We start from the raw sequence: 14,969 nt of genomic DNA on the forward strand, positions 1-14,969 counted from the left end.
GCAATATGCTAGCGTTCGTTTCTTATCACCAGGTCACATTTATTAAAATATAAAATATATTAATACATTAGTGAAAAAATGTCCTCCAGCGCTCTACAGCATGTGTGGCATGGCATTGCCTCTGTTTGAAAAAAAAAAAAAAGTTTTAACGTTGGATCATGTGTATTTCAAACAGCAAAGCAATGGTATAAAACACACTACCATCTTTACTGTTATTCAACCAAGAGAAAATCAGTCTAAATGCGCTGTGCCTGAGTTCAGAGCGAGGCGACAAATATAATCAGCTCAGTTAAATAACTTAAGATAAGTAAGGATACATACATACACAAACATACACACACATACACTCCTACACACTTATGCAAGCAGGGCTGGACTGGTAATCTGCTGTATTTAATATAGACAGTGGACTGAACCAATCAGAATATAGAAAGAAAGCGGCCACACCCCTTTCTCTGCTTGGTTTAGTTCTGAGCACATGGGCGACTGGAAACAGTGCACCGGAGAGTGCACACAGGGTCCGGCGCTCGTGCTCTCTCTCTCTCTCTCTCTCCCTTGCTCGCTTAATCGCACGCGCTCTCTCTCTCTCTGACTATCTCTCTCTTTTTCTCACTCTCTCCCTTTTTTCTCTGTCTCTTGCTCGCTCTCTCTCTCTCTTTTTCTCCCTCACTCGCTCGCCCTCTGACTGTCTCTCTCTTTTTCTAAACTTCTTATATTTCATATGCTGATGATACATTATGCTTCTCTGTAACCCCACATACATAAATTACAAGTTGGTTGTGCTCCGCTAATTATGAGGGGCTGGTCTAAACCAAAAATGGCAGATTTTTTGTCCCAATCCGGCCCTGTATGCAAGCATGCACAGTTTTACAAGCATACACACTCGCCAGCATACACACACACACACAAAACACACATACACAAATAAACACACTCACACAAAACACACTGACACAAACATGCAAACACAAACATACACACACAAAGATACACACTCACACAAGCACACACACTCACACAAACATACTCATAGACACTCACACAAACGAACACAATCAATCTCAAACACAAACTCACACAAACATACACACATATTCATACTCATACAGACATAAACGCACATGTGTGTAATGTGTGTTCTTGTGTTCAGACGGCTGTGATTTCACACTGGATCCAAACACAGCAATGCGCTTTCTGTCCATGAGTGAGGATAACAGGACGGTGAAGAGGGGATGGAGAGAGGAGCAGCCGTATCCTGATCATCCAGAGAGGTTTAATCAGTATCCGCAGGTTCTGAGTAGAGAGAGTGTTACTGGACGCTGTTACTGGGAGGCTGAGTGGAACGAAGGAGGAGAAGTTGATGTAGCTATGAGTTATAAAACCATCAGCAGGAAAGGAAACGGATACGAATGTCGATTTGGATTGAATAGAAACTCCTGGAGACTGTTCTACTCTCAGGACTGTTACTTTGTTGATCACGATAAAAACAGCACTGATCTCCCCCGTTCTCCCTCCGGCTGTAGGAGAGTAGGAGTGTATGTGGACTGTCCCGCCGGCACTCTGTCCTTCTACAGCGTCTCACAGTCCCCCACACACTCTCACACAAAGACACCCTCACCCACAGACACACACTCACAAACACCCTCACACACTCTCACACACTTACACACTTTCTACACCACCTTCACTCAGCCCCTCTATGCAGGGATTGGGGTTGGTCCTCACTCTTCAGTGACTTTGTGTAAAATAGAATAACCATGTAACAGTGTGTGTGTGTGAGTGTGTGTGTTGGGGGGTTAAGAGGAATTAGGAACACAATCTGTATAAATAATTTCTAATCTTAACTAAAAACATGTTCAAACTGATTTATCTGTCTACAGTTTATCACACTTATTTATTGTAATTAACCTCTTAACATGCCCATATGATATTTAATATCTGGCTGTGTTTATGAATAGTTATAGGTTCAATATAGACACCCAATATACCCACTAAACATTAGACGTCTTATGGACGTGCAGATCATGTCTATATTGCGTCGGTCGGTCCAAGACCAATTCTGTACGTCTACACGACGTGCAAACTAGGTCCACTATTTGGACGTCTAACTATGACCCCACTTGGACGTCAATATGCAGTTAAACATTTGAACGTCGGACTAGGTCACTTTTTTGGACGTCATGGGGACGTCTAATACAGGTGCAGGAAATTAACGTTATTTAAGAATATATTTATTTTTAAATGTATGTCAACATTGTTGTTATCAATATTGTTAATCACTATGAATATAGATTATTTATGATTAAGCATCATTTATTTCTAAATATTTATTTCAGTATTATATTTTTGATCTATTTAATTAATTAATGAATGTAGGTATTTATTTACGTATGTTTTTATTTTTATTTGGAAATGCAATTTATGTGGAAAATTGTTAAGTTGATTTCAACCAGTCAATGCCACTCTGATTTGCTGAGACCGCACGTCATCATAAACTCCACTCTTGCTGAGGCAAAAACCCGCTGAACATTTTTTGGCTGCTGCAGTAGCTCAGTTCAGCTCGCTCAGCTCAGCTCCGGACTGGACTCAGCTGCCACTATGCTATAAGGTAAGACGATATGTATAAGTTAGTGTATTTGTAGTGTTAGTTGTTTTAGCTCTGTGGTCTTAAATCATCTGAACCTGCTGACGTTGCCTCTCTTCCCAGGCAGTTAGCTAACTAGCTAGCTAGCTAACGATAGCTAAACAGTAGCTTAAAATGGAATTGGAATTACTTTTGAGAACGACCGTATTGCCAATAATATTTACTGTAACCGAAGCTTTAACATAGAAGCATTGTCCGGTCATTAAGTCAATGCACTAACCAGAGCTAGGCTGATAAGCCAATCTAAGCTAAATCAAAGAACCGTCTTTGGCTAAATTCGCTAAGCTAGCCTTAAGTTATATAAGTTTGTGGCGCCCACAATTAACCTAGGCAACTGGGGGCAATATCAAGTGCATTCTGAATAGCGTGAAGAAGTAAGTTTATGTTAATATTACATAAATAAGGCAATTTAAATAGTTTGTTGTGGGAAGAAAATTATTAAAATAGCTTAATATGATGTGTGAGAATTAAAACGGCAGGATAATTCTCGTCAGGTGTTAAATGTGTATTCCCACCGTTAGCTTAGCGTTAGCTAAGCCATAGTGTGAAGAAGTAAGTTTATGTTAATATTACATAAATAAGGCAATTTAAAATAGTTTGTTGTGGGAAGAAAATTATTAAAATAGCTTAATATGATGTGTGAGAATTAAAACAGCACGATAATTCTCGTCAGGTGTTAATTGTGTATTCCCGCCTTTAACTTAGCGTTAGCTTATTGTTAGCTTAGCGTTAGCTAAGCCATAGCATGAAGAAGTAAGTTTGTTAATATTACATAAATAAGGCAATTTAAAATAGTTTGTTGTGGGACAAAAATAAATTAAATAGCTTAATATGATGTGTGAGAATTAAAACGGCAGGATAATTCTCGTCAGGTGTTAAATGTGTATTCCCGCCGTTAGCTTAGCGTTAGCTAGCTTAGCTGAGATTTCTAATTTGTCTTTTTCTACTTGTGCAGATGGAGTCATGAAATGTGACGGGACAGGCACCTAGGACTTCATACAGATGTGTACTTCGGAGCATCTCAAACATGCACCACAAAGACCTGGAGGACACACCGCTGTCTCTCTGGACCTAGAATCTTAATGAAAGTATAATGATGTTAAGGGAAGGTGTAATGGAAAGGTGTAATGTAAAGTTGTAATGGTGTTAAGGGAAGGTGTAGTGGAAAGGTGTGATAGTGTTGAGGGAAGGTGTACTAGTGTTGAGGGAAGGGGTAATGTTAAATGTGTAATAGTGTTAAGAGAAGGTATAATATTGTTAAGGGAAGGTGTAATGTAAAGGTGTAATAGTTTTGAGGGAAGGTGTAATATTGTTAAGGGAAGGTGTAATGTTAAAGGTGTAATAGTTTTGAGGGAAGGTGTAATATTGTTAAGGGAAGGTGTAGTGGAAAGGTGTAATAGTGTTAAGGGAAGGTATAATATTGTTAAGGGAAGGTGTAATGTTAAAGGTGTAATAGTGTTGATGGAAGGTATAATGTAATGGTGTAATAGTTTAAAGGGAAGGTATAATATTGTTAAGGGAAGGTGTAATGGTGTAATAGTTTTGAGGGAAGGTGTAATGTTAAAGGTGTAATAGTGTTGAGGGAAGGTATAATATTGTTAAGGGAAGGTGTAATGTAAAGCTGTAATAGTTTTAAGGGAAGGTAAATGTTTAGTGAAATTGTTATGGTGTGAATCTAAGGTGTATGTTATGTTGATGTAAAATAAAGGCATTAACCCCAAATGAGATTTACTCATTATTTTTATTATTATATTAATGTTTCCCCAAACAGAAAGGGTCCATTTAAAATCAATAGTGGTAAGATGGGGGTAATTAATTTATTCCTTGCTTTTACTGGTTCTTTGCAGGTTGACATGTTTTGGAAAAAGTGAGAGGGTTGAAATGCAATTTATTTGTAAAGCATATTGTGTATAACTAACGTGCATAACTAGTTCCAGAAGGTTGTGAACCTAATCGTTTGCTTTAGCTTTGTATGCGTTTCCAGTTATCTGTTGAAGCTGTAACAATGGAACAGTTGCCACCGTCTGAAATGGCACTACAGTTATGCAGGGAGCCTCAAAGTAGTTGGTCTATAAAACGTATACATGTAAATTTCACATAGAAAAGACGTCCACAACGACTTAAATTAAACTAGAATTAGCCCTTATCCGGAGGTCTGGGGGAAGTCAATACTGGACGTGCAGAAGACGTCAGAAAAAGACGTCGTCTGGCGTCACAGTCTGCACCTTCAGGAGACCAAAATTGGACGTGCAAAAATGACCTAGAAAAGACGTCGTTTCAACGTCTCTTTGTTTAGTGGGTACAATTTTAAAGCTTAGAATCTCTGCTTTTCAGTTATCTAGCCTATTTAGCTGTATCTCCTTTCAGAAATTAAACATTTAGGGCGAAATATGCCTTGGTTATGAAAATATTAAATCATAATTTTCATATTTCCGTTTATCGGACGTCCATATTTGATCGAATGCGGACATGTTATACACCATTCGAACCGTCTGGCTCTCCGGATTCCGAAACTGTGCTCCGTTTTAGTTACGGCCCCTGAATTAGAGCTGAAAGAGCGTGTTCAGAGTTGAAAAATGCACAGGTTTGGTCCTGTACCAGTCACTCCCCCCCCCCCCCAACACCCACCAGCGCGTCCCCCACTCTCTTACCTTCAAAAAGAGCCCAGACTCAAGAAAATCCATCGATCCAGTCTCCTATAATCCACAGTTATATCCACCCCGCGCGAGAAATAATGTGAGACGGAATCTTAACTTTAATTACGAATTAAAAGCATTTTATTCGACGCTGCTCCGATTCTGGCCCACAGCCAGACAGGGCGGAGCCTACTGGACATGACGGTATGAGAATGAGGTCTCTCAGCCAATCAGGTGGCGAGTTCGGCCAGCTGAAAGGCTAAGGAAGAGAGATGCTTGGCCATAGAAACTTTCTCTAATAGACTTTCCACTCAGCAGAACAACCGCTCTTAAAGAGACAGTGCGGATTTCTGTTTGTATATGAGTAGACCACACAAAAAACCCAGTTTACTGCAAAATGAGTTATAAAAGTGGTATTTTTTATTCTTATAAAGTTTCCACTCCTTTGGAGAAAGAAAAGATCATTACTGGTTCAAATCACTATAACTTCTAACCAGTAATAGGTAGCAGTTTAAAATTATATATGATGATTGTAAACACATTATAGTAAAAACCCTTGTTCCAAATAAATAGTTCATTTTATGTGTCTGAAAATAAAAAAAATTAATAGAAAATCTGAAAAGTGCCTAAAAATTTTCCTGGTTTTTACCATATTTTGGCCATTACATGTTCAATTGAATAATTAAAATGCCTTAAATGAATTGTGTAAAGGCTTCTAAGTAATATTAATTCATAGAATTGACTCTAAATAATTTAATATTGGAGTGATAAGCCTTCAAATGTGAGTATGTAATTTCAGGCAGAAAATGGTAAAAATAGGCTTGGAGCTTAAGAGGTTAAATGTACTTCTTTATTCCTATAATTTATATATTTTTTATAAGCTAGATTATTTTGTGTCCTTTGTGAATGTGTTTAACATTTGTATGGGTTTCTTTATTCCTATATTTCAGATTATTATTCTTTGTTGCTTTTGTCTTATTTTTGATTTTATTATTATGGAGCTTTTATTATTGCTACATTGTTTATGTGCTGAGGACGTGTTAATACCAAAAAAACAAATAAAAAACATTAACCTTCAACACTTGTTTTTTTATTGTAAAAATAAAAGTATATATATTTAAATGCCATTTATTAAAAAATGACTGGTAATCAATAAAATAGTTTTAATAGCCTAAATAGCTTATCTACATACATAAGAAACACAGAGTTTGAGCTCCCTCTGAAGATTTTCTATAGGGTTTGTAATGGGGTGGGGAGCAGTAGCTCTCCAGCCCAGAAGGATGTAGAATCCAAGTGCAGAGCAGTAGATCTCAAAGCAGGCAAACCCAAGAAAAAAGGGAAATAATAATATATAATCGTAAATATATATTAATAGGATATATAATATTATATAATAATATTATATGTATATATATATATATATGTCCTTATTAAACCCCGCTCCATGCGGGGATCGAACCCAGGCTGTCGCGGCCGCAGTCCAATGCTCTAACGGGCGGAGCAACGAAAACGGGTGGAAAACAAACCTCGCGCCGAGCGTGAGTGAGAGAGAGGGGGAGAAAACGTAAACAAAGATCGCAGAGGAAGTGCAGCTACCTCTTATAAACCGAGGTGAAGGAGTAACTGAACAAAAGAGCTTCCAAAGAAAACAAAACTGAACTGAGGTGCTTGTGGATTTAAACGCTGCTCCACCAGAGAGGGGAGAAACAGCGCGGGAGAGAAAGTAAACAAACCGCGTGCCTTGTGGTGAGAAACACACACAGAGACTCGAGAGGGGCGGCGGAAAAGAGCACACTGCTCTGCTCCACCAGACTAGAGACAGGGAGATGGCGGCTGTGGAGCTCACTGGATGCCTCGATTGGGCCATGGTCATGGTCATGTTGGAAGACCCAGCCACCACCCATCTTCAATGCTCTAACTGAGGGAAGAAGGTTGTTCCCCCAAATCTCGCAAAAGATGGCCCTGCTTATCCTTTCCTTAATACAGTGAAGTTGTCCTGTCCCATGTGCAGAAAAACACCCCATAGCATGATGCTTCCACCCCCATGCTTCACAGTAGGGATGGTGTTTTTGGGATGGCACTCATCATTCTTCGTCCTACAAATTCCAAGTGGAATTAACACCAAAAAGATCTATTTTGTCCTCATCTGACCACAGAACTTTCCCCCATGACTCCTCTGGATCATCCAAATGATCATGGGCAAACTTAAGATGGGATATGTACTGATTTAAGCAGGAGAATCTTCTGTGTTTGTGGGAGATTGACAGTCATGCTAAGCTTCATCTATTTTCTAATAATTGCTCCAACAGTTGATCTTTTTTCACCAAGCTGCTTGGCAATAACCCCGTAGCTCTTACCAGCCTTGTGAAGGTCTACAATTTTGTCTCTGGTGTCTTTGGACAGCTCTTTGGTCTTAGCCATGTTAGTAGTTGGAATCTTACTGATTGTGAGGGGGGGGCAGGTGTCTATATGCAGCTAACAACCTCAAACAGGTGCTTCTAATTTAGAATAATAAATAATAATAAATTAAGTGAAGGTGGACTTTTTAGAGGTGTACTAATGGGTCTTTGAGGGCCAGATTTTTTGCTGATTGGCAGGTGTTCAAATACTTCTTTGCAGCAGTAAAACAAACACATTATATTAAAAAAATGCATTGTGATTTCCAGATTTATTTTGAGATTATGTCTCTCACAGTGGACATGCACAGTGAAACTTTCAGATCTCTCCATGAGTGGGAGAACTTGTGAAGTTGCAGGGTGTTCAATTTTTTTCTTTTACTCACTGTAACCCACACCTGCCAGTAGATTTTCATAGGTTGGAAAAAGCGGACATGGTGAACAAACAGGCCTTCAGCCTAACCAAAAACCTCAGTCTGGTGAAGTTCTGCCACAGGAGTAGGAATAAATGTACACTTCTGTCCACAACACACTCAACAAACCTAAAAATTAGTAATAACCAGGTCATAATGTAATGGCAAATTCCTCGTTATAAAGCGGTGTTTTTACACATGTGAGCTGCTGACCTCTACTGGACTGTAGTGGTACTGCTAGGGGGTTACTGGCCAAATATTTAGCAAACTTAGAAAATGATATACGATAGAAATAATAATGAAAAATTATTAAAATTAAGATGTATCCTAACTGTTATTAAAATTTTGTTCCAGAAATCAGGTCAGAACTAGTTATATGGTGTAAAACATTACTTTATGCGTTTTAATTTATTTAAATGATTAAAGGGTTGAAACAGAGCTGTAGAAGCAAATAATACACTATATATATGCCATTTAAAATATGTTTATTTAATAAAATAAAAGTATAATAAAATAAGATGATGTGCTCATATATATATATATATATAAATATATATAAATATATATATATATATATATATATATATATATATATATATATATATATATATATATATATGTATATATATACGTGTGTGTAGTATTAAAGCGGCTCTCTCCTCCGTGACTCCGTTTCCCGCCTTTTTTCCTCTTTACCTCTTTGCTCGGGAAGAGTCTGAGGCTGAAACTCCACAGGCTGAAAAAGTAAGTTAACTACGGGCTAATTTCATTTAACTCGATTTCTCCTGCTAAATATACCGATAATCAGTTCAGTACAGGATTATCTGCTACATTTTTCCTCACAAATTAAGGTAAAAAGTGTAAAATAGTGAAAAACTGAGCGAATTCAGCTAGCTAACATGCTAATTTAATATCAGATTTAACACTTTCTGTTAAACTGGTAACCGCAATATATCAGCGTATCATTCATTAGATTTACACCTGTGGCTTTATAAACACAGTTTTACACTGTATTCACACTTTAGACCTGATTTTAAAGGTGTTTTAAAGGGATATTTGTTTTTATTACTTCATTTTACCTCAGGTATGACCAGTGCCAGATTAACACTTTCTGAGGCACGGGGCTAATTACCAGTGTAACCGACTTTAAGGAATATTGAGTTATGGAATGTGTATGTACACTGAATGTACTGCTGGGGTAGCTGTAGGGCAGAGAGAGAGAAAAAAAGGAGAGAAGAAGAGAAAAATAAAGTGTGACGGCTATTTTCCCTCATTGGGTCTGAGTGCGTTTTATTTTATTAATTATAAAGTATTAAGCGAACCCTAATAAGCTCGGTTGCACCAGGATTAGGCCCTTTATATCATGTTCTGACGCATGAACTCACACAAACACACTGACACATCAGCGACAGCGTACACAGTACCAATCTATAACAGACTACCGTTTAAAGTGAACTGGTAACATAATTTCAATTCAATTTAGGGTTGGGCGATGTCTCTTTAATTGGCAGATGACGATGTTTACAGGGAAACAACGCGAAGGATGATATCCTTGGGGGCGGGGGTTGATTAGAAATAACTAAAAACTGACATTTACTATAGATGAATAAAATATATACACAAAAAAGGAAAAATAGGACACTTTAAAAATCATTAAAATGGATACAATTTATACATAAAAAATACAGAATGTATATCTCATGAAGAAAAAAATAATTTAATCAATAAAATAATAAAAAAAATTCAAATGAATAAAACAATTATTAATATAAAATAAAAACTCATTTAAAACACAATCAAAGTTTATAAAAATAAAAGTTTCAGTTTCAGTTAGTTTCAGTTTCAAATCATTGAAACAGCTCACCAAAACCTCAACCTATTCTTTATATTTGACAATATTTGATCAACTTTACAGGTCGTTTTTTTAATTAATTTTTGTCATTTGACATTCAGCGAACCCTAGTGGCGAGGCCCGGGCCTGCAGCCCTTTCAGCCCATTCTTTTAATCCGGCCCTGGGTATGACTGTGGTATGAAACTCAGTGAGTCTGTAGTTCTCCAGTATTAACCCAGACCTACATGAATTATAGAGAATTAACTCAGGATTTATTTACCCAAACTACTTAAATAACCCTTTCAGGCTTTTAAATTATATAAATTATAATAAACTTATTTTTATTTTGAATGCAATTGTTTCATAGATATTCAAAATGTACATTCAGGTGAACAGCATACATTTGGTAATTCAGCTACAGCTGATTATATTATTAAAATAAAATAACACCTAAAAACCCTAAGGAGTTCAATCTAAGCGTTCCAGCAGCTTATATACAGATACTCACAAGTACAAGACGTAAGAAAATTGTTAACTACCTTATAGTTTATCTGTTTAAATTGTATAGCTATATTATATCCTGGTATTATTATTTAATTTTATATTTTATTTAATCTTATTCTATTTCTTTTTTTAATTTTCTTACAGCTTTCAAGTATCTGTATGTACTGTAATCAGCTGTAGCTGAAAAAAAGCCCAAAGGTATGCTGTCCACCTGAATGTACCATATACAGATGTGAATGAGGGAGTTACAATTCTAACAAATTTAATAATAGAAATAATACACTGACGTTTTCAGATAAATTTAAGTAACTTCCACTCGGTTTCAAGACTTAAATGTTAGATAGAGTAAATTAATGAACAGAACTTAAGTCAATCCTTTTTTTAGTAAACTTTACTTAATTTCTGCATACAAAATTACCTAATTACAATTACCTAATTCATACAATATTACTCAAATAATTTATTTTATAAATTATAATATATTATAATTACTGAAATGTTTATATTTTAGTTAAAACACACACATTACATAAAGTCTCAACACCTGGATGGCCTGTAATACATTATTTTTAGACTAAAGTATAATATAGTATAGTCAAGTTAGGTTTATCTGAAATTAAATTTACTTAAAAAAAGCAAAAGCAGAAATATGTGAAACTTTTTAAAGTAAATTTTACTCATAATTTATTTGAGAGTACATGAAGTTTGGAGGTGTGTAGTGATGGACTTATTTTACACTAACAGAGTAAGTCACTGTTGTTCCCAGTCTCTTCCACTGTGTTATAATATCACTGACAGTTGGCTGTGGAATATTTAGTAGTGAGTAGTGAAATTTCACGACTGGACTTGTTGCACAGGTGCTGAATCCTATCACAGTACCACAGTGCTGGAGTTCACTGAGCTCCTGAGAGAGACCAATTACACAAATAATATGTATTTATATCAAAAACAAATGATAACTCTTTGTTCGCCAAGCTTGTCTAGGAAACTGTAAATATTGTTGGGCTTTCACAATAATTTAAGGCCTTAATTTATCTTTTTTAAAGCCGTTTAGCTCAGAGCAGAACCGTTGTAAATACTAATATTCCTTCTTCTGGTGAAGCAGAAATGTTACAGTGAAGGGATATTTAGAGAGCAGCCTGTTTGTAGAACTTCACCAGCTACAAAAATCCACCCAAAACCCCAATACTCCCAAACTCTGACTGTTACCCAGCCAATCACCAGCCTGCTCTGCACATCTGTAAACAGGCTGTTATATAACCAGAACCAACCCAAACATGTTTTACCCTCCCTGTCTTCATGAATATGCAAACTTTACATCATATTGTGAGGTGCAATTGGTTGGCTGCAGCAAAAACCTGACAGAGGCTCCGCCCACTCACTGTCTATTGGCTTTGAGAGACAGAGGAGGCGTTACAGAGACTCCTGTGCAGAAAGGAAGAGAGAGAAAACAGAAGTAAGTTGATCCTCCATTACAGAAGAATGAAGAAAGAGTGACGCAGTTTAGGAAAAAACGATCTAACTTCAATTAACACGATTCTACAGCGGTTTATTTTCACTGGGTAAGTTCAGAAACCAATCAGGTTTGTGTTTTTCCAGTCGCAAAAGATCAACCTCTTTGGGTGTACGATTGTATGGTTTGGAGATAGAGGAAGTTAAGGAAGTCATATGTTTTGGTATGTGGATGAACTCCAAACGGACATGGAAAAATCATATTAATTTAAAAAGTGGACAAATGTAAATGTGCTCTCAATGTTCTTACAGTTATTCTCAGTCGATTTGGTACATTTTTCAGATCAGAATTGAAGTTCTCATAACAGTTCATTCAATCTCCACATCTCCGTCTCACTTGTGCACATCAAAATTGCATTTCTTATTGTGTTTCTCATATTGTGAATGCGTTTGTCATTCATGCAATTGGTCGAGTACAATTTTCAGCTGTTTTTTTGCATTTTCCATTGCTTATGTCATGCTCATCAAAATTTGATGTGCTGATTATCTGTTGAATTGTCTCATCCTCCAAAACAATGAGGCTTTAGGTCATTGCCTGGGCCAATACATGCAAAAGTGCTTGGATGCAGGAGGACCGATCCTCACTTCTTTTTATGGTGAGATCAGTTGTTGACTATGGCTGTGTAGCATATAGGTCTGCATCTGCGACCAATCTCAAAATACTGCACCTGATTTAAGCTCAGGCACTGAGATTATGCAGTAGAGCAGTAAAATCGTCCCCTGTTGTATTTTTACAGGTAGAGATAAATGTAAATATTGTCATGTAAATATTTTTTGTTAAAACACACATATTACACTGTCTCAACAACACATGGATGGCATGTAATAGTAACAGTACACTAAAAAGAATGTGCTACATTCCATCCATGTGTTGAGACGGTGAGACTTGTTCTGTTTACAAAATAATTATTTTAAATTATGTAAATATTTGAATGTGTGTTTTAACTAAAAATATTTAAATTTCAGGAATTATAATATATTATGTATCATAAATTATTTGAGTTATATTGTATACATTAAGTAATTGTAATTAGGTAATATTGTATGCAGAAATTAAGTAAAGTTTACTAAAAGAAAGGATTGGCTGAAGTTCAGTTCACTTATTTACTCTATGTAACATTTAAGTCTAGTGTACATTCAGAATGCTGCAGCACGACTCGTCTTCAATCTTCTGAAGTTCAGTCATGTGACTCCTTTGCTGCGTTTCCTCCACTGGCTTCCTGTTGCCGCCCGCATCCGCTTCAAAACCCTAACTCTGGCCTACAAAGCCAAAAACAGACCAGCTCCTTCATACTTGATGGAAATGGTCAAATCCAGATCTGCACCAAGAGCTCTTAGAGCTTCCAGTACGGCTCGTCTCGAACCTCCGTCCCTCAAAACCCACAGAAAACAACAAACATGCAGACTCTTCTCTGTGCTGCACCAAGGTGGTGGAATGAACTTCCACTGGGTGTCAGAACAGCAGAGACACTCACAATCTTCAAACGTCGACTGAAGACTCAGGTTTTCAAAGAGTTTCTAAACTAATAAAAAAAATTCTCCTAGGGTTCTAAACATGATCAAGCTCTGTGTATCTCCTGATCCTAGTGTAGCAGACTTTATTATGTTGTGGGAAAAACTACCAATGCTTTTTGTCCTCTGGGGGTACTTATTTTTTTCTTCTTGTCTGCCCGCAAAGCTGCTAGCTTTAGCTTTACCACGCTAACTGCCTGGCGACTAAAGCTAATTCACTCAAGTTACTACTGAACTGACTACCCTGTTAAATAAAACGACTACTGCGTATAAACAGGAGCGTAGCAGCAAATTCTGGGCCCTGTACACTCGCAATTTCAGTGGGCCCCTATCAATGCCAGTACATGAAGAACGTGAGCAAAAATAAAGGGAAAAAGCAGTATTTAAAATAAAAAAGCGTTAATAAAGTTTTAAGTTACAATCTCTGGCAAAAATATATGGCAAAAATCATGATCACAATTACTTTTGATATTTTTGATTATTTTTAATATTGAGATCAGTTATTTAACATGATTATTCATTGGCTTTGATAACATCATGAATTTATTGAGCGTTGAAAATAGCTTTTAAGCACAGCACTGCAATGCTAAGGATTTTACCAAACAAAAATAATTAACTGCTTTTAGGGGTAGGCGATATGGCTCTAAAATAATATCACGATATTTCAGGGTATTTTTGCGATAATGATATACTTGGCTATATAGGAAAACAGAAAAATAAATAATTAATTTCAGGAATATAGTATAATAGTATAACAGTATAATATATATTTGTGGCAAAATAAATAATATAGCATAAAATAATATAATGCAGCAAAAAATGTTGCAGAATATTTAGTGCATGCATATAAACTGCAAACTAAAACAATTATACAATAAATACACTTAAAGCTTCACAGTAAATAATAGACTACTTTTAAGACAGAACATCTCTTATCACAATATGGATTTTTAATATCATGATATTTCTGTCACGATATATTGTATACGATATAATATTGCCCACCCCTAATTGCTTTATTGCTTAATATATGACTAGTGTGTACTTGCACCTACAGTGATATGGGTAGGATATATGCAGCAGAAATATTGCTAGGTGAATCATTTATTACGTCTCAGCACTGTTTCATTTTCAGCTCTGCTGTGTTAGTAGACAATTGGCTATAACACGCACACTGAACCAAAATAACAACTTCCTTTAAACTTACGGTAAACAACTCGCAGGAAGGATTTTAATAATTATATTTCATGGTAAAGTTTATAGTTAAAAGAGTGGAGACAGGTAACAAATGCTAAGTAGTTCTTATTAATGCTTTTAATTACATATCTTACTTTTGCAACTAGTTTAATGTATAAGACATGTGTATTTTTATATAATGTGTGTATTTATGTGTATATATATTATGAATAAATATAAAATTAATTAAGGAACTCGGTTCACCTTTGGAAAAGAAAGCTACCAACAGCTGCCACCCCTCATTCTGCCTTCTTTATTTTTCCTTCCTTTCTTTCTTCTTTTGA

The 14,969-nt window shown here is 36.3% G+C and overlaps 1 protein-coding gene and 2 long non-coding RNA genes across 21 annotated transcripts in view; 2 read left to right on the plus strand and 1 right to left on the minus strand.

Annotated features, from left to right (window-relative positions):
* The window catches only part of LOC125784790 (uncharacterized), a 255,427-nt gene that overhangs the window by 98,086 nt on the left and 142,372 nt on the right, over window positions 1–14,969 (minus strand). The window lies entirely within an intron of this gene.
* Window positions 1–14,969, plus strand: part of LOC125780488 (NACHT, LRR and PYD domains-containing protein 12-like) — a 543,312-nt gene that overhangs the window by 98,012 nt on the left and 430,331 nt on the right. For 6 of the 19 annotated variants that reach the window (XM_049468312.1, XM_049468307.1, XM_049468311.1 and 3 more), the window contains one exon: window positions 1,151–1,841. The exons of 12 other annotated variants lie outside the window; for them this stretch is intronic. In XM_049468312.1, the coding sequence (XP_049324269.1) occupies window positions 1,151–1,755 (605 nt within the window). In that variant the 3' untranslated portion in view covers window positions 1,756–1,841. Of the gene's footprint in view, window positions 1–1,150; window positions 1,842–14,969 lie in introns of those variants that run through there. One more of the 19 variants, XM_049468308.1, reaches the window with a different exon arrangement.
* LOC125784802 (uncharacterized) lies at window positions 1,868–4,366 on the plus strand. Its single transcript, XR_007427404.1, has 2 exons — window positions 1,868–4,112; window positions 4,211–4,366. It is a non-coding gene; the product is annotated as an uncharacterized LOC125784802 (long non-coding RNA).

The sequence above is a fragment of the Astyanax mexicanus genome, chromosome 1 (assembly GCF_023375975.1).
Source record: "Astyanax mexicanus isolate ESR-SI-001 chromosome 1, AstMex3_surface, whole genome shotgun sequence".
Classification (NCBI taxonomy): Eukaryota; Metazoa; Chordata; class Actinopteri; order Characiformes; family Acestrorhamphidae; genus Astyanax; species Astyanax mexicanus.